The sequence below is a fragment of the Sinocyclocheilus anshuiensis genome, unplaced genomic scaffold (assembly GCF_001515605.1).
Source record: "Sinocyclocheilus anshuiensis isolate Anshui unplaced genomic scaffold, SAMN03320099.WGS_v1.1 scaffold1163, whole genome shotgun sequence".
In the NCBI taxonomy this organism is placed as follows: domain Eukaryota; kingdom Metazoa; phylum Chordata; class Actinopteri; order Cypriniformes; family Cyprinidae; genus Sinocyclocheilus; species Sinocyclocheilus anshuiensis.
In genome coordinates this window covers 815,478-838,709 of record NW_015544295.1, presented here as the reverse complement: position 1 = coordinate 838,709, position 23,232 = coordinate 815,478, and the positions used below count along the sequence as shown (strand labels likewise).

Below are 23,232 nucleotides of genomic sequence, written 5' to 3'. Positions count from 1 at the left end.
AGAAAGTACAACTTTACAATCCGTATCCTGTCTCATGTAATCGCTCAATCAGTGTTTCAGTCACGCAAAAACATCATAACGGCTTGTAAACAATGTCTGAATGAGAATCGAATTGTGAAATTTGTGTCAAAACCCAGCCCTACTAAACAGAGCAAATGAACGCAAGAGCGCAATTCCAAAACAGCGCCGATGGGAGTGGAAATTTCTGCGGGTGATTTCGGGTGACAAACGCAGCCATTTCTAGCACAAAATAGTTTAAGACATGCTTTTTATTGGGCATTAAATAATGGCGCAAATGCCAGTAATTTGATGAGCGCAAACGTTAGTAAATCACATTGCGTGATTCATTTTGATACTAGTCTCCTCCCATAAATTTTGCAAAGGGAAAGGGAAGGGAAGGGTTCTGAAAGGGAAACTCCTACAAATGCATATTCAATACGGTCAGGCGCAAAAATAACTGTGCCCACGTCCAATTCTTCACTGCACGTCTTTAGTAAATCCTGACAGTACTATTTTAACGCCAAAAGGCGTTTTGCGCTGGCACAAGCTGTTAGTAAATCTGGCCCCTAATGTATCAATCTCTTAATTTCTTTAAAAACCCCAAACTTTTAGTGTATATTTTCAAAAAATAATTATAAATGCAGTTATAATGCATAGTATTACTCATGGTTATATTATAAAATAAAATTGTTCACACAAAAATTTTAATTGTCATTTTGTTGTTCTGCCTGCATATTTCATTTCTGTTTATGTTCCTTTAAATAACTACTCCTTTTAAAGAGCATAACACTTCAAAACACACAAAATAAAACATAAAATTAGGGCTGCACGATATTGGAAAAACTCACATTGTGATTTTTTTTTTCTGCGATCTATATTGCGATATGAAAAAAAAAAATCAGATGACTTCAATAGCTCTATTTGGAAAAAAAAAAATCAATGACTGGGGTGATTTTGTAGGCGAGTAAATCAGCATAGGAAATAAACAAATTACAAGCATAGATAAATAACAGAACAAAGATACAAATGAAATAAGCAGTGCTTTATATTTTGCAGGTAAGTCTAACAGTATTCAGGTACAGAAATTGAATAATCAAATGTAAAATAACACTGCATAGTTTTCACTATAAATTAAATCTAATAAATCTGTGTTAAAGCTACAAAAGTGATTTTTCTTTGTGTTTTGTTGTTTGATTAACATTCATAACAGAGAAAGCCTCAGGAACATTAAACTGCTGTAAACCAATATAGGCTACTGTTACACATCCATTTTCTTTCTCAATTGTTTACCTTCACCTAAGCCATAAGCATCTGTGTTTACAAGGATACTTGCAGAGTACAGTATTTCAGGCACAAATAGACGCAGAATTTGGTGTTCACATGCATCTGCGTGGCTCTCACCGTGTCTACACCGGACGCGAGTGGCGCGACAAAATAAAATGAACCCATTTTAATCAGTGATGCTGTGTCACGGACTACACTGGATGCGGCACGGCACAACAAATCCCCGACAGTAAACTGATGCCTCGTTTTTGACGTACTGACACGAAGTTCAAATGATATGCAACAGTCGCTTTGTCGCATCCAGTGTAGACAGACTTTGGGGCTGTTCACATGTCGCGCCTAAAAACGCGTGGAAAACGCCAGCCGCGCCGCTTTCTCCTTCTTTCCAAAGCGCTTGGGAGCTTGCGCTTTCGTGACGTCTGCCGTTGCTAAGCGACCCTGACCTGCGCTCTCCACGACGACACGGAAGTTTCAAAAAAGGATAAATGGATTTCCAGCACTTAAAATCACTTGCAGTAGCTCTGCTACTAAATGTATTTAAAATGGTGAGCAAAGAAAACAATCAGGATAAATAATACGATCATTATACTAAACATCGCACATCCTGCGATGTGACTATCGCGGATGCGCACATCACGATATCGATGCTGAAATTATATATCGTGCAGCCCTACATAAAATTATCATGTTTTTTATTTTTTCATTTGCACAGAAGGGATAAAGTACAGTCAGCTGGTCATTATCACAAAGTAAACCCTGACAGAATGATCAGAACCACAGACGCAAAGTGGAGGACCCTTGAATTATCATGTAGGGGTTTATTTTGTATTAATGACCTACTGACTACATTATGCTGCTAAACTTACAAAGCTACATAATAAATAAATAAATATTAGGCAATATGAATCATTTATAATGCATTAATGATGCATTATACAAACAGGCTTTGCAGGAAGTGTGTTTTACCTGCAGCAGTAACAGCTGTGCTGGTCTCTCAGGAGCAGAGCTGATGTAATCTAGAGGCTTCATTCGTGCCGAGCCGGGGCCGAAGCTCAGTGTGGGCTGCAGCAGACGGACCACAGACTGGTAGTCTCCCGTGTCAAACAGCCTGTTTTGTTATTAGTTTAAGTATTTGCTATTGACTGTTCAAATCCAGAGTTTTGCGCCTTGTAGAGTATCGCGTCGTGTGTGTGCGTGAGAGAGAGACAGTGGAGTCAGCTTTCTTAATCGTGGCTTGTGTACTGCAAATACATGCGAGCATCATCACGGTGTCTGTCACGCGACTCTGTTCCCCTTTCGGGCTTGAACTGATGGTAAAACTAAGGACATTATGTACTGTCTTTACATTTATGTTGAAAGCTGAAGCTCACGATTATGGTAAGGGGCGTTACATTTCCGACGCATGCTTGTGGTGTTCGGCCAATCACAATGCACTGGGTCAGCTGGCCAATCAGAGCAGACTGCGCTTGTCGGAAGGAGGGGCTTTGTAGAAAACGAAGCGTTTGAGAGAGGCGGGGCATAGAGGACCTACAATAATGTACAGTATTTGAAAAATAATGTGTTTTTTGAACATTAAAGCATGTCAACATATTCTGTTATACCAAATACACAAAATAATGATCTTTAAAATAGCATCATATGACCCCTTTAAGATTTTTTGAAGAATAAAAAATACATTATAATATCTTCATTATAATATTGTAAAATCTGTAAAAGTCTGTCTTTGTCACTTTTTTATTAATTTTATGCATCCTCGCTGAATAAAAGTATCACCTTCAGTAAATATCACAGATTGCTTAATGGTGAATTCATTGTGAAGGTTTTATTTATTTTGATACACCTGTATTCAGTTTTAAACATTTAAAAGTTTCTGATCTTTTCTTGCATGTTAAAGATAAATCTGAATATATATTTATTTTGAAAAGAGTCATAGTTTCACCTACTTTAGTGAAAATGTTAATTAATTAAAGAGCTCTCTCCTTCCTTCTCTCTCTATTAAGCTGTCATCATCAACAATATAACCATGAACAAGGTATGAGTGTCACATGACCAAATGTGTGGAAATACTATGTTGCTGTTTCTACTGAACAGCACTTCTACTCTTCTATGAAACAAGAGGTGACAGTGTCTTGAGAGATCAACTTCTTTTGTACTGTACCTCCTCTATTGAGATGGCATTGTCCACACTGAGGTTGGGCAGGAGGATGGTGATTTTTTCCATCTCACTTGTCTGACCTTTCAGCAGACCGACACACATGTCGTAACACTCCAGCGCCTCCTCCATGTCACCCTAAAACAGCAAATTAACATTCATATATTCATATGTCTACAGGGCAAAAACTTCACACAAGTAATAATTCTTTAAGTGTAAATGTATTTTCTCTAAATATACTCTATTTATATGTAAGTTAGCACTAGTCAAGATAACCAAATGTGATACTACTGGTGATTCTGTGATACTGAGCTCTCTTACCTGAAAGGTGAGGTATCGTGCTTTGAGCCAGTGAACTCTGACTGCAAAAGCGAGCCAGTCGTCTTCAAACAGATCTCTCTGAGAGGAGGCCATGGTCAGGAGGAACATATCTGTCTGAAAGCGGGTCTCTAGACCATCAGCGTCCCCACAATCCCTTCCTGAACCAGACATGGCCTTCCTCTGAGACACTGTAAATACAGGCACATGACACTGGTGTGATTCCTTTTTATGATTTGTGAACTATTACTGCATATGAGTGCCTGATGTCAAACACAACACAAATGTCTGACTGAGTGTGATGTTTTTACTGTTCTTGCCCTTCATCATGGACTTCTGCTCCAACTGCAGCTCCAGACAGCAGAGACACATGAGCATCATTTCCTGTAATATAACAGACAGTATAATGTCTAAGTAGATGTTTTGTAAATAAAACCACACTGTGATCATTCAGAACTGTAAACATCTATTACATGCATCTGATATGTACATGCAATTGAATTTGAGTTTTACATTTTAAATCAGTTAGTACAATGTAAACTAGAAATCTTTGACCACAATTGTATAATTCACTTTGTTTCAGAGTTACACCTAGGAAATAACTGGTATTACAGTTAGACAAGTGAAATTGCAGTGTGAAAAGCGTTTGGTTAATGGGGAATATTGACCGCCTTGATATAATGATTGACAGGATCGGCCCGGAAAGCATTTTCAAATCCACATTGACTTAAACTACATTATCGCAGGGTATTTGATGAAAATGCAATTGAAACGTCTTAAGTTTAAGTGTCAATGCATTTAAGAAAAATAAAAAGACATTTAAATCACCATTTTTGCATTTTGAAATTCACACTGCATTTTGCTACAATTATCACGCGGTATCACGATGAAAATGCAATCCCAAGTGTCCTACCCCCAAGTCTAAATGCATTTAGGGAAAATGGCATTTAAATGCTAATTTTGTTTTTGCTTGGACATGTTAAACATATCTAATCAATTTTTGTTAGGGCTGCACAATTAATCGAATTTCTAATCGCAGTTACAATTATGGATGCTACAATTACGTAATCGTTCAAAGTCCACTTATGTTATTCTGCATGCTTAAGATATGTTTTTTTCTTTCTACATGTTATCCTAAGGGTTTTTCCATTGTTTTAGTATAACATTATAATACCATTCATATTTTTACTTTTTTTATAATTTAAAGAAGAAACCAATCCGATGTATAGTTGACATTTGAGGCTTAATACTATAGAAAAGCACTAAAGGTTTTTCAGTTAGAGTGTTTTCAGCTTGTTTATTTTCATATAAAAATATGGCATGCAGTTGCATCAAACAATGGTATAAACATCAATCAATGTAAATTGTGATAATCGTAATTAATAATCGCAATTACAATTTCAAGGGAATAATCGACAATTATGATTTTTGTCAATCGTGCAGCCCTAATTTTGGTAATACAATTTCATTTTAATTTTGCATCTTATAAAGCATATTAATACTAGAAATATGTATGGGAAAATGTAAATTTAAATAAAGAAATGCATTGCCATTTTACATATTGCATTGTCATTTTGCATATTACATTTCAAAATGAATTTTGCTACCCCAATGCTTCCATAAATCTACTACAATTTAATGAAATATTGGAAATATGCACTACAGATTAAAAGTTTTTAATCTAAAAACGCTTTCAGATTTATATTTAAAATAAATGCTGTTCTTTTGGACTTTGTGTTGATCAAAGAAAAAATGCACCACACAAATTTGAAGCAGCACAAATGTTTTCAACACTGATAATAAAAAAATGTTTCTTGAGCAGCAAATCAGCATATTAGAATGATTTCTGAAGGATGGTGTGACACTGAAGACTGAAGTAATGATGCTGAAAATTGCTTTGCATCACAGAAATAAATTACATTTAAAAATACATACAAAAAAACATGTAGGTTCATTTACATAACAGAGAACGTCTGTGACCTAGTTTTTGCTAAAAACACTCATTAAGTTATCTGTCTCTGTCTTTTTTCAGTAGACCCACTGGGAGAAATATTGCAAGTTCAGGTGGCATGATGAATAGAGTTTTGTTTCCAGGCAGGTGCAAGCAGTATGTGTGCCAAATGATCTTCCAATGAGGAAAAACTTCTTTAAGTGAACACGTGTAGCTATTTCCTTCTATGTGCAGATGAATAAACATGGTTCTAAGTCATTCTTCTGTTCCTACAACAGTTTTCACTCAGTCAGTCACACTTATCCAGACTAGTGGAATCAAATTGCGTTTTAGCGCTGAGCAAACACACACACACAAAACCTAAACTAAACTAAATAAATGTTTCTATTTGGTTTTAAATTATTTTTATATTTTAAATTCTTAATTAAATAACAGAAAAAATATATACATTTTTCAGCCTTTTTCAGTATATATTTCAAAATGTAATTATTTATTGAACTGGCAAAGAATAATTATAATTCCAGTGCCCATATCACAAAAAACGAATACTAGCCTAAAAGACAAGTAAACAGTCAGCGATTAAATACGAAAAAGAAACTAATTACAAGCAATAGGACAAAAAACTACAGCAGAACAATTAAGAAATGCTACATCCATTGTATAAAGTAATTAAATTAATAAAAACACTATTTTCTTCACTGTGTAAATTAAATATATATTTCTTTTTATTAAAGTTACAAAAGTGATTTAGTCAAGAGCAATAAGAAATTCTCTTTTTTGTTGTTTAACATGAACGACAGACAACAGGAATATTAGACTGCTGTCACTTTAAGAGCTGCCCGGATCCAATGTACTGTTACACATGTGCTTTCTTTCTCGCGATATCGTCCTCTTTTGGAAGGCCAAACAAAGTAGTTTCGCTTTCACAACGAAGCACACAGCGTCTTCACGACATGGCGGCGACGGCAACAATACTACAGCGAGAATAAGTTACGCCTTCTTTCTTTGCGTGAACATTTGGGCGGCATTATGCAAATCTTCCCAGATAGTGATGTAGATATGTGGGGGCGTGTTAGAACGAGACGTTTTAGGTAGGCGTGGTTGACTCGCTTTTATAAAGAATATCTCTTTGGATTTGAGACTTTAGTCTTTGCAACTTTACAGATCTTCTTTATGCACCAAGAGCTTGTAACACTCCAAAGAGAAAGGAAAAATTGAAATCGCATTATATGACCCCTTTAAGACCTAAATTAGTGTGTTTATGAGGATATTTGCAAAGACGGCCATTTTGACACATACAAGTGTGGGTATTTAACCATTCAAGGCCTATAAAGCAGCAAAAATCACTCCGTTCAATACTCCGTCTTCGTGTGCAGAGCGCGCATACAGCGAAATTAGTTCTTTCGTTGTTGTTTGCGTTTAAACCGTTTAAAATCACTTGTTTTTATACCACAATGCTTAAAAATGTGTGTAAAAGATACGTTTTCGTGACCATGTAGCACAGCAATGTCATGTGAGCGTGAAACCGCAATCGAGACAATAGTAGAAAATCTCTACTGCTTGACAAATTTCTACCGGTTAATTGTGTCTACTGGTATATCACTCACCCCTAAAATAGAATAAAATACACTTTTTTTGACTCTCAAATGACCACTGACTTGCATTTTATGAATCACCAAGGACCCATGGTTTCAGCAAAAAAATTTCTTTACTGTTCTACTGAAGAAAAAAAAAAAGTCACCTACATCTTGAATGGTTTGAAGGGGAGTAAATTAAAAGCAAATTTTCATTTTTGGGTGAACCATCCCTTCAATGTGACTTCAAACATGAAAGCTAAATTGCACATGGAAGTCTCCTTTACTTGCTACTAAGTGTCTCAAACAAAACCATGAATGTCTTTCAAAGTTGTACTGGCATGAACCTCACAAACAGGCTCACCTTTATGTGCTGGTTGCTGGAATCTCTGAGCAGTGGGTTGGGCAGGCCAGCGCTGTGTTTCCTCCAGCAGTTGAAGAGATCCAGCACCGCTGTGCTGTGGCCCGCTGGCCACTCCTCCAGAAACTTCTGCCCCACCACCTTCAGATACCGCATCATCAGCTCCAGGATGCCGCCGTTCTGCATGTTCGCCAACAGGAACGCATGAACTTCCTTCCGCTCTGAGGAACCATGAAGAGCAGAGAGAAAAATCAAGGAAATGCAGAAAGGAATAAAACACAGACTAATAAGAAAAGCGCAGTTTCTGTACCTGACTCCATAGACACAATGTACTCAGAGGAGTTGGATCCACGGTTCAACTGGGAACCAGGTTTGCCGTCACACTGTGAGTCCAAGTTACTCAGGCTCTCCTCATCTTCATCATCTTCAAACTTTTTCAGTCTGGAAATAAAGCTCAAGTCAGTGTGACAAAGGAAGACTTTCTAAGGACATGTTTGATGTCTAATACACAACTATGTGCAGCAAGATTTCAGTCGAATGTGTTTTCATTGCTAGGATTCACTCAGCATGACAAAACAGAAATAGAAAATTACAAAATGTCTTATAGTGCATTGCTTGATATGGTCACAGCAGGTTGGAACCAAACCCCTGAATAGATTAATATTAAAATAAACACCTAGAGGGGAGGAATTTGAGCAGGAGTTCTTGGAAGTCAATCTTCTCTTCTTTCTTGCATTTGGTGTTACGGACACGTGCCGAGCGCCTCTTCGCCGTCTCTACGGTGTCCTCTACCACACGTTTTCTCTTGGTGCCTTTTTTCACTTTGTCATTCAAGGCGGCGTCCAGAGCTGTAGGGTGAAGAGCAATAACATCATCATTGTCATATATGCATGAAAACAAATGCTGAAATGCTCTTGAATTCAAGTTCTTTACAGCTGCCATAATCCTACGTTTCAAAAAGTTCTGTCGCTTTAAATGTGTGTAAAATGTACAGGGTGGTTGTCTTCAGTGGTGTCTGCATGAACACTTTCATCATATACACTACCGTTCAAAAGTTTGCAGTTTGTGAAATTTTTTTAATGTTTTTATTTGATCTATTTGATCAAAATTACAATAAAAACAGTAATACTGTGAAATTACTGCAATTTTAATTTTAACTGTTTTCTATTGTAATATATTTTAATATGTAATTTATTCTTGTGATGTAAAGCTGAATTTTCAGCATCATTAGCATCACATGATCCTTCAGAAATCATTCTGATTTGCTGTTCAAGAAACATATCTGTTGGAACATTCATCGTGTGCTCTTCCAATCGAAAAATATGTTGCTTTTACAGTCTCTTAATTTTAACATTTATGATACACAATGTACGTAGCAATAATTGAATGCATGAAAACACGTAATGGAATTTAAATGTTATTTTCAAATCCTTAATTCGTTCTCAAAGGTCAACACAGACAATCTGCTGTGTAATCCAGAATCAAAATACTTACAAAAACAAAAAGATTAAAAATGCCTTAAAATAAATAAATAGTTTTATTTTACTGTTAATTTTTTAAGGCACTTTCTATCTTTTCGTGACAGGAATCCTCACATCCAAAGCTCTGTAACACTGCATACATGTGCATGCGTCACATCTACATTGACACTGACCAGCAGTAGTGATCAAAGCTACGTTTTCAGCATTATTACTGCAGTCTTTAGTGTCACATGATCCTTCAGAAATCATTCTGATTTGCTGTTCAAGAAACATATCTGTTTATTTTTAATGTTGAAAACAGTTGTGCTGTTTAATATTTTTGAGATACATTTTCCCAGGATTCTTTGATGAACGGGAGCATTTATCTGAAATAGATTTTTTTTTACATTATAAATGTCTTTAATGTAAACTTTGATCAGTTTAATGTATCTGTACTAAATAAAATTATTAATTTATTTATTTTTTTATTCTTACTGACCCAGTCTTTTGAACAATAGTGTATATATGATTTGAGTGCTAAAATTTCAAACAGCCAAATTATGCATAGGGTAAATTTAATATTTTTGGTATCCCAGTCACAATGAAAGCATCCAAACTGAATTAGAAATTAAATATAGCAATATGTAACACTAGATTATTAAACATTTCTTGTGCTTTGTCTCTCAAGCGTTTCTCAAGTTAACTACTGTTTTATATATATATTTTATTTTACTGTTAATTTTTTAAGGCGCTTTCTATCTTTTCGTGACAGGAATCCTCACATCCAAAGCTCTGTAACACTGCATACATGTGCATGCGTCACATCTACATTGACACTGACCAGCAGTAGTGAGCGTGGTAACAGCGGTTTCCTCAGCTCCAGTGGCAGCAGTAGTGGTGACTGTGGTTGTAGTGGTGATCTCAATGACGTTCTGACTCTGCGGTACTCCTGCAGCAGCGCTGGGCTGGGTCAGCGGCTGGACAAAGAGCTCGGTGGATGGGGGCAGACTGGCACTCGGGCTACTGGGACCTGGCGGAGGGGCAGGGGGGGCCTGAGGTACGCTGACGGGTATGGGGGGCTGAGGGGGGTCTGAAGCAACAGTGGCGGGTGCTGGAGTGCTGGTGGGCGCTTGCACGAGGTAGTCCAGGTCGCGGTACATTGACAGGTCGATGCGGCGCCCAAAGTCAGGCCGTGGGACCAGACAAGCGTTCTGGTGTTTGTACATCGCCAAGAAACTCTCCCCAACACTCTTCCACCTATACGGATTAGATGCATCGCACAGACACACAGCAAAGTAATACTTGAATACTTAGTAATATATTTTATTAATAATATATAATATTTAATAAGTAGGCCTTTTTGATTTGAAAAAGAAAAAAAAATGTATTCATTTTAATATTATTCAATTTAATTTGAGCTTTAACTAGAGATGAGCGATATACACTACTGTTCAAAAGACTAGGGTCAGTCAAATTTTTTTTTTTTTTTTAAAGAAATTAAACCTTATTTGGCAAGGTTTAAAAAAAATGATCAAAAGTGACATTAAAGACATTATAATGTTCTATTTTAATGTTTCTATTCATTAAATAATTCTGACAAAAATACCATGCAGCACAATAATAATTTAATAAATTAGGCCTAATAATAAATGTTTCCCATACACCAAATAAGCATATTAGAATGATTTCTGAAGGATAATGGAGTAATGATGCTGAAACTTCAGCTTTACATCACAGGAATAAATTATACTTTTTATATACTAAAAGAAAAAAAACAGTTGTTTTAAACTGTAGTAAAATTTTACATTATTGCTATTTTACTGTATTTTACTGTTTACTGTAATGCAGCTTTGGTGAGCATAAGAGACTTCTTTCAAGAACGTTTTTTTTTTTTAAACGTACTGACCCCAAACTTTTGAACAGTAGACAGTAAAAATAAGCAGAAATCTGTCAACCGGTATAAATATATGTAGATTGAAGTATAATCTATAAAAATATTGAGTATTAACCCTTTAGGCGCCAGGGATTTTTGGGGAAAATGCTGGATTTTGACATCATGATTTCAAAAGGTTGTGGCTTGAAAGGGCTTAAAGATAGAGATCTACTACAAATTAGAAAAATGTTGGTCATGACCGAAGGTTTATGTGGGGTGTAAATATACTCATCTAATTTGCATATTATGACGTAATCAGAGGTGGCCATCTTCAATTTCATAATATTCAGGAAATAGTAGGTATTGAATGGATGTTTGAACTTATTTGCATGTTTTTTGTTTTTTTTTAGTGGCCATCTTCAATTTCATAATATTCAGGAAATAGTAGGTATTGAATGGATGTTTGAACTTATTTGCATGTTTTTTGTAGCTTTTTATCCTCATTCCAAATGATCAGTAAAGAGGAAACCAACAATAAAACAGGAGAAAGTACTCAATTATTACTATACTATATAGTAGTAAAATGCATGTGAACAGTAGCCTAGTTTTTGATCAGTTCATCAGTAATATTCAACTACGACCACGTTCTCCCCTGCCACCCCCATCCCCGTTGGGCAAGGGGTCGAAATGATCACTTGTTTGTGTTTCGTGAACACTCTCGCCTTCGCTTAGAGGGTTAATTTCTTTTATACCGACGATGATGAAACATTAAACTATCAATTGCTTTTTCATTTTTAATTTGTCACAAAAGCGGTCAATAGACATCAATAAATCAAATAAATAATGTCACTGATAATAACCCATGATATTCCTTCAAACAAAGCAGCCAAAACTCTCTGTGCATTAATGGTGGCATGGACTCACGTGAAGTATTTGATGGGCTGAACCAGCTGCAGGTCAGCTACAGGATGCCGTGTGAGTTTAGCCTGTCTCTGTCTCCTCAGTTCCAGCGCTTCCTCTACAATGCTGTGGGCTTCCTCCTCATCTACATCCACATACTGCACTGATACATCACTGCAGTGCAGCCAAAACACATGCACACAGACACAGGGTGATGAACATTACAAAATTTCTTCTTCAACAGTACAAATGGTGGATGCCACATTATAAGCTCAGCTGAATGAGTAATCAAAGGAACATACAGTTTGGAGAACATCTTCATAGAGTCTCGTCTGAGGCAGGACTGCTCTTCAAAGATCTTCTCTTTGAGCACTCGTCCCTTACTGTAACCCGTGTCCTTCTCCAGAGCCTTACAGATGTAGTACAGACAACCTATGGACAAACAGACCAGAACATAATGCTGTGACTACTCTGCTAACTCAGAATATGATGAAAAGCTAGCGGCAGGAAATCAAGGTAAAGGACTACATTTCAAAGACGGCATAAAACAGCATTCACAACAGTAACCGCCTACATGTTCAGTGGCCTTGGCTCCAGAAGTATTTTTCCCATTATATATATTTGAGAAAATCTTGAAAAAATCGGGTGTTCACACTTGGTTAGATTTATAAGAACCTTACAAAACTAAAGACAACTTGAGTTATTATAGGCAACAATGCCATTTTAATCTATTTATTTTGACTATAAAAAAAACTATTATTATTATTAATATTATAACAATATTTGTTATTTTTAAGTAAATTAAAATCCTGTGAAAATCCTGTGACATTACGAAGTAGCAGAAAGAAGGATAAAGAATGGATGGAATAAATCAAAATATTAAACTAAATAAGAAATACACAATTACTATAATAATTCTACTGTACTATAAAATAAATATTAAAAAAAACATTTACATACATTAAAAAATTATATAAATATTAGTACAACTGTAAAATTATTTTATATTATAATTTAATAATTATATTAAAATATATTATTGTGATATTTATGCAATAAGTAAAACCATCAAGCTTTTTTTGTTTTGGAGGAAAACTATATACACACTATATATTTAAATCTATTAATTCATCCATTCATTTACTGGTACATACATTTTGTTTTTGCTGCAAAATATCCAGTAATAAACAGATATGAAATCACACTGACTTACTGTAGAGTAGCATATACTTTTAAATGCATATGCTTTTAAAATCAAGGTCTTTATGAAAAAATTTATTGGATTTTTACTTCCAGAACTGGACTGTTGCATTCTCTACTTAGCAGAAAAATGCAAAGTGTGTTATGTTTCCTTGTCTATGCACTAGTATGCAGCCTTAGTTACATAAGCAGAATGTTGTTTCAGAGATCCGTTGATTAAAAATGATAAATCTGAGCACTAATGAATCATGCAGGGTCAATTTTGATTTTATGTCCAAAAGAAATAATGAATATTTAATGAATTAAGTTGATGACTGCTATAGCTGTGGCCTGATTCTAGAGGATCTGGGTTTCTAAAATCAAAAACATTTTGGTTTCCAAAACTCCAAAAGTTATAATCCACATCTTGCAGTGAGCATGGGAACGGTGTATGTTGTACAGTTGTGCAGAGGTTTCTGACTCACAGCTGTAGTCACTCAGAGCGTAGAGGACCGTGATGAGACTGTCAAGGCAGGGCCAGTGGTCCGGGTTACAGCGTAAGCCCACCTCAAACGCATGACGGGCCAAAGGCATGCTGGCCTTCTTCAAGGCCAACTTTCCCAGCTTAAACCACATATTCACATCTGTGGAGTCCAGCATGACAGCCTGCAAGACACATATATACAGTCAGAGACTCATATCAGAGACCCAACTGTGTCCAAATTGTCTGGTTAATGGAACTAATACCAAATTAAAAACAAATGTACACTATCATTCAAAAGTTCAGAGTCTATAAGATGTTTTAATGTCTGTGAAAGATGTCTCTTGTGTTATTCTCACCAAGGCTGCATTTATTTGATTAAAAAAAAAACAGTAATATTGTGAAATATTATTACAAGCTAAAATAACTGTTTTCTATTTGAATATATTTTAAAATGTAATTTATTCCTGTGATCAAAGCTGAATTTTCAGCATCATTACTCAAGTTTTCAGTGTCACATGATCCCTCAGAAATCATTCTAATATGCTGATCTGCAGTTCAAAAAATTATTATCTCTTATTATCAATGTTGCAAACAGCAATATTTTTGTGGAAACCCTGAATACAATGAATAGAAAGTTCAAAAGAACAGCATTTATTTGAAACAGAAAACTTTCATAACATTTTAAACGCTTTTACAGTCACTTTTGATCAATTTAATGTATCCTTGCTAAATGAAAGTATTAAAGGGTTAGTTCACCCAAAAATGCAAATTAGCTTGTGTTTATTCTCACCCCCGAGACATCCTAGGTGTATATGACTTTCTTCTTTCAGACGAATCTAGTCGGAGTTATATTAAAAATTGTCCTGGCTATTCCAAGCTCTATCATTGCAGTCAGCGGGTGTTGCAGTTGAGCAGTCCACAAGTCGTCAAATAAAGCTCGCGCATTCATAAAACGTGCCGCAGACGGCTCCGGGGGATGAATAAAGGACCCCTGTAGCGAATCCATGTGTTTTTTAAAAAGAAAAATATCCATATTTCAAACGTAATAAACACTTTTCTCTCACTTCCGGTGTCTGTAGGGCTGGGTATCGAGTTCGATACTTTTTAGGCTCTGACCGAATTGCCTCGATACCATCACCTTTGTGCAGTGGCTCAGGAGATGAGTCTTTGAGTTTGTATAAATGTCAACAAGCTGAAAAATAAAACCAACGTTTTTTTTAGATAATGTAATATTGTTAAAATTGATTTCATAAAATTGTTATCGGAAAAAGTATCGTTCAGGAACCGGTATCGAAGTCAAGATATCAGTATCGAAAATTTTTGAACGATACCCAGCCCTATGTGTCTGTAATACGCGCAAGGCGTTCCAGCGGATGACGCAGCACGTAGGCACAGCGCACGCGCCTCTGAGATATGCTAGTCTCGCGAGTTTGTTTATAGGAGCAAAGGAAGCAACGTTTCCTTACTTTAGCAAAGAAAACCAGTCTCTTCTTGGTTTATATCGAAATCATCCGACATTTTTCTTTGCAAATCTTCGGTTTGTACTTCTAATTAGAGACCGTTGTTTTGTTTTGTTCTCTCTCCGCATTCGTCACTAATCACGCAACGCATACATGCTGCATCATCCGCCAGAACTGCTTCAGTGTATGACAGTCAGCGGAAGTGAGCGAAAAGTGTTTATTACATTTGAAATATGGATATTTTTCTTACAAAAACACATGGATTCACTACAGGAGGCCTTTATTCATCTACCGGAGCCATCTGCGGCACGTTTTATTATGAATGCATGAGCTTTTATTTGACGACTTGTGGACTGCTCAACTGCAACACCCGCTGACTGCAATGATAGAGCTTGGAATAGCCAGGACAATTTTTAATATAACTCCGACTAGATTCGTCTGAAAGAAGAAAGTCATATACACCTAGGATGTCTCGGGGGTGAGTAAAACACAAGCTAATTTGCATTTTTGGGTGAACTAACCCTTAAATTAAAAGTCTTGCTGACCCCAAAGTTTTGAATGGTAGTGTAGTTCAATTAAATTGCTAAGTGAGCATGCAGGACAAATTATGAGACTTGCACTTAGTGATTTGTTCAAAGTACACATTTACCTGCACATAGAAGTCCATGGCAGTGTCTAAATCATCTTTGAGCACAGCAAGACTGGCCAGGTTTTTATAGGTGGAGTACTTCAACATCAGCCCAGGATGCTTGAGTCCAACTTTCTCATCTTCAGATGCCACTGCCTGGTGCAAGAAAAAAAAACGATCACTAACAATTTATCACATACTGCCTTTGAAAAACAGAAAGCAATAATAAAGCTAAAGCTAAATATAAAATTAAAGATATTCTGGATTTCATGGTAAGATGTTATAATGATCAGAGTCTGCTGTACCTCCTTGAGCAGCGGCGTCCTGAGGAGCTCATGGTAGGCTTTGGCAGACTCGTCAAACTTGTCATGTTTCTGCAGATCAAGAGCTTTATGATACAGAGCAAACGCTTCTGCCTCCTGAAATACAAATGAGAAGGAAACGGTGAAATTGGATTGAACCATTTTATTTTTATTAACCTCTTCTAGCCTACCGTATCATATTTGATAAACAAAAAAGGCCTCTAAATGCTCAATATGACCATAACTGCTGAAAAGCCTGTTATTCACAAGCTACATGTTTCTGTCATCTGACTGACAGTTCATACTTAAGTAAAAAGTATTTTAATTGTAAAAAAAGCTCCCCTTTCAGCTTGTGATTCATGTGTCTTTTTGCTTTGAAATCTTGACTGATTTTTATAAAGAAAATGTAATAACTTTTATATTATTAGGAATATATTCACGATGGATTGAAGCAACTTATGTTTACTTGATTATCTATACATTAGTTTTTAGAAATATCATGTTAAAATGTGAGCATTAAAAATGATCTATCAGTCTTTTGATGAAGGTTTATTTGTATATCTCTCAATCATCATTGCATTATATGTTTTGCCCCCACAATAAAAAACTAAGACATTATTGAGAGATATACAGTGACAACTGATATTTATATGCATTTTATGCGATTAGTCTGCTATACTGTTATAAAGATCTCACTGATTTGCAATGATTACAATCATAATTTCATTTTACTCTAATAAATATCAGCATCTGCAACAAATTGCATATTCTTTGCTCAGTTTGGGCCTCTGAATAAACAAAAAGATATTTTTGATTCAATAAAAATGAGCTGCATATATTCTCCTATATTATATGAGCCATAAAAGCCTCATATAATATATACTACTATTTTTATTTCGATTAATCTATCGACTAATTTATCGATTAATCTAACCGATTAATTTCCCACACACAAAAATCAACAATTTTACTTAAGAATATTTTATTAAACTATATTTTATTAAACCAAATGAAATCCAAATTTCTATGAAATCCTCTTTTTAAAGCAAAAGTAAAGTGCATCCATCTCATAGTCCAAATCACTGAAATCAAAGATCAGTATTATAGTGTAAGAATGACAACATATCCACGTGTTCTAGTCTACTAATAATAAAATTATAATCAAAAAACACTTTTTAAAGGAGTATTTACCAGAAATGTTATTTACCAGAATTTATTTAGGAGAAAAATGTAAATGTGCAGTATTTCTGAAAAAAAAAGAAAAAAAAAACTTCAATCAATTAATTGGAGATGCCTTTGATTATTAAAATTTAATGGAACCATTAAAATGGAATCCAGAAAATAATGGAAAACAGAATTTGGTAAAGATAAAACTGTAAAACTCAATTAATTAGACAGGCTTTTTTATTAATAAAATTTAATTTAACCATTAAAACAGAGTATAGAAAAATGGAAATTTGGAAATAAAACGGATTTCATAGGGCCCTATAATTATAATTAATTTTTTGGGGGTAATAAAAATAGATGTAAGTGAACAATAGCCTTTAAAATTACTTAAAATACATATATAATAGCAACGAGGCAATAATAATTAGTAATAAATAAATAAAATACCAAAAGCAAGAAATCATATGGTTTTATTGAACAAAACTGTTAAAACATTGCTGTGCGATCTAATACTTGTTTAATATTGACCAAGCACCATTTCATTCAAATGTCCACTTAATCTTTAATATTTGGCCATTTCTTTAGGACAGAAATGCTATAGCCACTGTAATTAAAAGAATATGTGGACATCAAAACGTGTAAACTCAGAGTGAGGGTTTGAGCTTTTTTCCTGAGTTTGCGTAGATTTATAAATGATTTACCTTACAAATCTAATGAAATGGCGCATGTTGCGTTCCCAGATGAACGTTATAATAAACCCAAACTCACAACAACATGCAGAGATGGAGTTTGAGATGCTCCACACATGTAAATGATAACAGTTCCTGTGGAACTATTGTGAACAGAGCCGCTGTGTGACGCATGTACTTAACCTACACGCAGAGCCGGATTTACCTCTTATCATGACAGGCAAAACAAATTTTTGGGCCCTCCTTCCTTATCAATATATAATATTAGAACCCCAGCAAACAAAAATATTTCGTAATCAGTGATAACTGTTACAGTGTTTTCTATCACAATAAGTGCCTATGTTCAGTGTTACGACCGTTTCTTTTGGTAAATATTATCAGCCAATAAAGATCGAATGTAGTTCTTTCTTTGAGAACGGAGAACCGTTCCATTAATAGGCTCCGGTGTCGTGGCCATACCACTTTCGGGAGTGCATTATTTCTCTAATAATTTTAATGGCCTGGAGTCACAACCACCTCAAGGCACTGTTCAGATGATTCATTTCAAGACATCTGTCATGTTTGCATACTGAAATCTTGTGTGTGCTTAAGTAATTTCTTATGCACATCATCCCAAACCTTCCGTTGCAAATTCCAAAATGTCATTTTAGAGCTAATAACAGACTTGCGCTATTGATATGCAGGCTAATGCAGTTATTAGAGAGAGAGAGAGGGAGAGGGAGAGATTAAGCACGCGTGAATACCTGCGTCTGTGCGTCTCTCAGCAGCAGCGTCTACTAATAGCGAATATTTTAGTTGAACTGCTTCAAGAACCTTGCTACTAAGAGATGCCATGTAGCTTTTCAGCTGTGAAACTATTTTATTGATAAATTCGCGGGGCAGCGCTGACGAGTTTCTGTCCGCATCTCCGCATGTGTGCGTCTGTGTGTGTGCGTCTGAGAATGAGAACGGGAGAAAGAAAGCGCAATTTCCATAGCTACATAAAAAGGTGGAAAACATGGAAACAGCTTGTCATTTTTACCCTATTGGTTGTTATATTTGTCTTCTGGGGTTTTGGTTCTTTACTGTTGTAGATTGAGTTTAAAAAAAAAAAGATATATCTCTCTTCATTGTGTTTGGGCCCCCCCTGGATGAGTGAGCATAGGCATGTGCCTAGAATGCTAAAAAAAGATATATCTCTCTTCATTGTGTTTGGGGCCCCCCTGGACGAGCGAGCATAGGCACGTGCCTAGAATGCCTATGCATAAATCCGGCCCTGCCTAATAATTAAAGCGCATATACTGTATTAGAACTGCATCGCATATAATTATTTAATTAAATCGTGGCGTTTGTGAATTTACAATTATGCTCAATTATGATTTTTAAATGGGTTTAATAATATCATGCAGCCTTGGGAAACAGTCTAATAATGTGTTTTATGGATTCTCGTCCGTGAAATGCGCCACTTTTTTTATTTTATTTTGCCGGTTAGTCAACGCGAGCAAAATGAAGTCGAGGATTTTTTAAAAATCGAATAGCCGAATAAAATCGACGAATCGATCTATCCAATATGATACTCAACAAAAAACACATACGCAAACGTTTTCATGTACATTTTGCCAAAAGGTTCAATAAACAATTCGACTGAAAAAAAAATTCAGGCTTTAAAGGGTAAAAAAAAAAATACATGAAACAGATCAAAAAGAAAGTTACTTGAAAGCATCTGACTCACCTGGGCTTCCTTCGTTTGACTTGTTTTAGTGCTTCTGAAGGCGTCTTCATGCTCATCTGCAGCATGAGATGCTGCATTCAGAGCAGCTATCCGGATCTGTGATTTGTAGAAGATACATGAATACAGTGAACAAATGAAATGAACAACATGACAGAAGCAGGTCAAACGCTCATATGAGGTAGTTTTAGGTTAATAATAACAAAGCATAAAACATACAGAGTGACTTACCATGTTTCTTATTTATTAAGGATCATTCACTCCAGTCATCAGCATCTGTTGTTGTCAAGAAAAGAAAAACAATTATTTAAATAAATTGGTTAACTGGATCAGAATCCAGAATCATTATGACTACTTACCAAAAAATGGGGGGAAAAATTACATTCAATTGATTTGAGCAGTGCTAGTTCATAATATCTATCACCTCTGTGAAGTTGGCACCCCATAAAAAGAAATAATCACCAAAACAATGCCATTCGTTTGTGCTGATTTGTGCCGCAAAAATGAACATTTGTGCTGGTTTGGTGTTTGAGATTTTAAAGGGGCCATAGGATGCCCATTTTCCACAAGTTGATATGATTCTTTAGTGTCTTAATGAAAAGTCTGTAACATAGTTTGGTTAAAATTTCTCAATGGTAGTGTAAAAATCACCTTTAGCCTGTCAAAAACAGCTCTTTTCAGAGCATGCCGTTTTGTAGCATTTTCCTTTAATATAATAATATTATTTTAATTAGGGGTGCACTATATATCAAAATATAATCAATATCGCATTATGGCTTAATGCCATAGTCATATCACGATGGTTGCGATTGAATTAAATAAAAATACCTATGTGCTGCAGTTTTCAATGTGCAGCCCATGACATGCAGCGCTTCACTCTGAAACATGCAGCGCATGTGGCAAACCACCAAAATAAAAGCAGTTTATTATTTGATTTTGAGCAGAGATGCACCGATCGACCATCGGACATAAATCGGAACCGGACGGTTTTTTATTTTATTTCAGAGTCTGTAAACGGCGTTAACAGAGGCCAGAGACGCAAAGAGGAGAAAATACATTAGCAGGCAGAGCAAGCTCACTGTTCACAATGCGCAAAGTATGAATGTATATCTGAGGGAAACTGACTGTCTTAAAGGGGTGTGACGTCACACAGACAGGCATCTGAGATCGGCTCGATTTGAGAAAGGGGAAAATATTTTAGTAGATTAACAAAAAAACACCGGGTGGATTTTTATCACTTTAGGGTGGTTGTGTACACACACTGCCTACACACATTTCAGTTCAAACAACTTGTAAAAGTGCATGTAGCATTATATGACTCCTTTAAACATTATTTTTTTGAGTGCGTGACATCACTCTCCACCCTATGTTGCCCAAATCGCTCCAAATCAGTGCAGTTCGTTTGTGCTGGGTTTGTGCCGTTAAAACAAACGCTCTATGTATTTCCCTTCCTTATATAACCAAAAAGTTTTCGGGAGCTGTGACGTCACTCTCCACCCCAGTTTGTCTAAATCGCACAAAACCGATGTCATTCATTTGTGCTCAATTTGTGCCGTTGAAATGAACATCAAATATATTTCCCCTTCTTAGAAATAACAAACAGAATTCGAGGCAGTGACGTCACTCTCCACCCCATGCCGTCCAAATCTCTCCAAACCGGTGCCGTTCGTTTGTGCTGGGTTTGTGCCGTTAAAATAAACAATGTAACCATGACCTCTTCTTAAATATAATGAAAACTTCACTCTCCACCCCATTTAGTGCGGCCACAGAGTTTTTAGGTTGCTATGTGATAGATAGATAGATAGATAGATAGATAGATAGTAGAAATAACAAACAGAATTCGAGGCAGTGACGTCACTCTCCACCCCATGCCGTCCAAATCTCTCCAAACCGGTGCCGTTCGTTTGTGCTGGGTTTGTGCCGTTAAAATAAACAATGTAACCATGACCTCTTCTTAAATATAATGAAAACTTCACTCTCCACCCCATTTAGTGCGGCCACAGAGTTTTTAGGTTGCTATGTGATAGATAGATAGATAGATAGATAGATAGATAGATAGATAGATAGATTCGTCAGACATCGTATCGATGTATCGATCCATATCGATGAATCGTTACACCCCTAATAGATAGACAGACAGACAGACAGACAGATAAGAAATATTAGATAGAGTGGAAGCCTAAATGAATGGCAGCTTAATTGAGTCTAATGAGCTTCAGTGTGTTTAGATTAGAATTTTGACAGTTGGAGTTTGAATAGTCTTGGCTCATCTGAACATTCCATCAATGTAATTCTATGGGATTTTTATGATTTTTAATCTTCATTTTTATGAAAACCGTAAGTCCAATCAGTTAGAAAAGATCTAGCACACTCGGTTAGATCAGTCTGAAGTGCTGGGCTGAGTTTGTAGAGTTAAAGCGCTAGGAGGAGTTATCAGAAATTTTAGTCTCAGAAGAATGATAATAAGAAGTTTCAATAACATTTCAATAAGTTGGATTTTGGCATATCACATTACTGTATATAATTACATTTCTACACATTTTTGATGTTCTTCTTGATTGTCCCTTGTACCTAATTTAGAAAAGGGGCATTTTAGAAGATTTTCAGTAAATGCATAAAATTGTTTGTGGCGTCAACAAGTACACATGGAATGGGTTATTTTTATGGTGTAGAGGAAAAGTCTGTATAACTTTGTGATTGTGAACGGAATTTCAGAATATGTACGGAGTACAAATAGCATGGACTACTCTTTGTGTGACTGTAAAAAATACTGTTTGCACTTACCATAAACAAGATGCTATTTGTTGAAATGTACCCTTCAAGCACACAGTATCTACCACTATTTACATTCAGCATACATTTATTCGACATTTTTTACCATACTTTTCTATAATTCACTTCATGCCTTAGTGCAGGGTATTTTTGTCCCCAACAATGGGACAAGATTAAGTTACCTCCTCTAAGATACACAATGCCATGCAATAACAATCAAATTGGTCAGTGTTTCCAATTTCCCAGACAGTATGTTGTATATGCTAAGCTCCCAATAACATGGCAATAAAAGTGCATTGTTCTTGAGGGAGCATTTTCCCCATGACACACATCTATTGTGCATTGGAATCATGGCGGATTTCACTGTTAGCTTGATTAACTAATACAAAAACATTCATCAGATGGTTCGCAAAACAACGGTGTTGTTGCACACATTGGTAGTGTTATTGTTAACAGCGCTATGTTTATCAACCCCATACCATACAATAACAACAACAGGCTAACAATGCTAGCAGCACAAGCCCAGCTGACCTTACAACAGAAACTGCGTTTCTATTCAACGCACAATTTCCTATTACTTTATAAATGTAGGATACTTTCCCAGTGAGTCCAGATGCAAACTTGTGTTTTGTGTTTGCGTGTATGATGTTTTGATGGAGAGCTGCTACTCACCAGCTGCATGCATGATCTTCTGCTCGGAGGAGAGTCGCTGAAGTCAGTGTCGAGCGCTCCGATTGGACGAGTGAGTACACGCGCGCCTGCAAGCAGCCAATCACGTGTCAGATCTCAGTTTTTAATGTTCTGTTTCTCAATCAGTCGTTGGAGATTCGTCAGTGTAATAAATAAATAAATATTTTTAGATAGATAGAAAGATGATAGATAGACGGATAGATAGATAGATGATAGATAGACGGATAGATAGATAGATGATAGATAGAAAGATGATAGATAGATAGATAGATAGATAGAT

General features: G+C 36.0%; 1 protein-coding gene across 1 annotated transcript in view; it reads right to left on the bottom strand.

The window, feature by feature from the left end:
• Positions 1–22,971, bottom strand: part of LOC107698076 (calcineurin-binding protein cabin-1-like) — a 117,105-nt gene extending 94,134 nt beyond the window's left edge. Inside the window, exons 1-16 of the mRNA XM_016498989.1 lie at positions 22,935–22,971; positions 19,722–19,766; positions 19,494–19,589; positions 15,930–16,043; positions 15,646–15,780; positions 13,538–13,718; positions 12,176–12,305; positions 11,898–12,047; positions 9,942–10,357; positions 8,317–8,488; positions 7,951–8,081; positions 7,644–7,861; positions 4,066–4,138; positions 3,758–3,945; positions 3,427–3,574; positions 2,251–2,375 (exon numbers count right to left, since the gene is read on the bottom strand). Of these exons, the coding sequence (XP_016354475.1) occupies positions 2,251–2,375; positions 3,427–3,574; positions 3,758–3,945; positions 4,066–4,138; positions 7,644–7,861; positions 7,951–8,081; positions 8,317–8,488; positions 9,942–10,357; positions 11,898–12,047; positions 12,176–12,305; positions 13,538–13,718; positions 15,646–15,780; positions 15,930–16,043; positions 19,494–19,589; positions 19,722–19,724 (2,280 nt within the window). The 5' untranslated portion in view covers positions 19,725–19,766; positions 22,935–22,971. The remainder of the gene's footprint in view (positions 1–2,250; positions 2,376–3,426; positions 3,575–3,757; positions 3,946–4,065; positions 4,139–7,643; positions 7,862–7,950; positions 8,082–8,316; positions 8,489–9,941; positions 10,358–11,897; positions 12,048–12,175; positions 12,306–13,537; positions 13,719–15,645; positions 15,781–15,929; positions 16,044–19,493; positions 19,590–19,721; positions 19,767–22,934) is intronic.
• Positions 22,972–23,232: the final 261 nt, after the last annotated feature.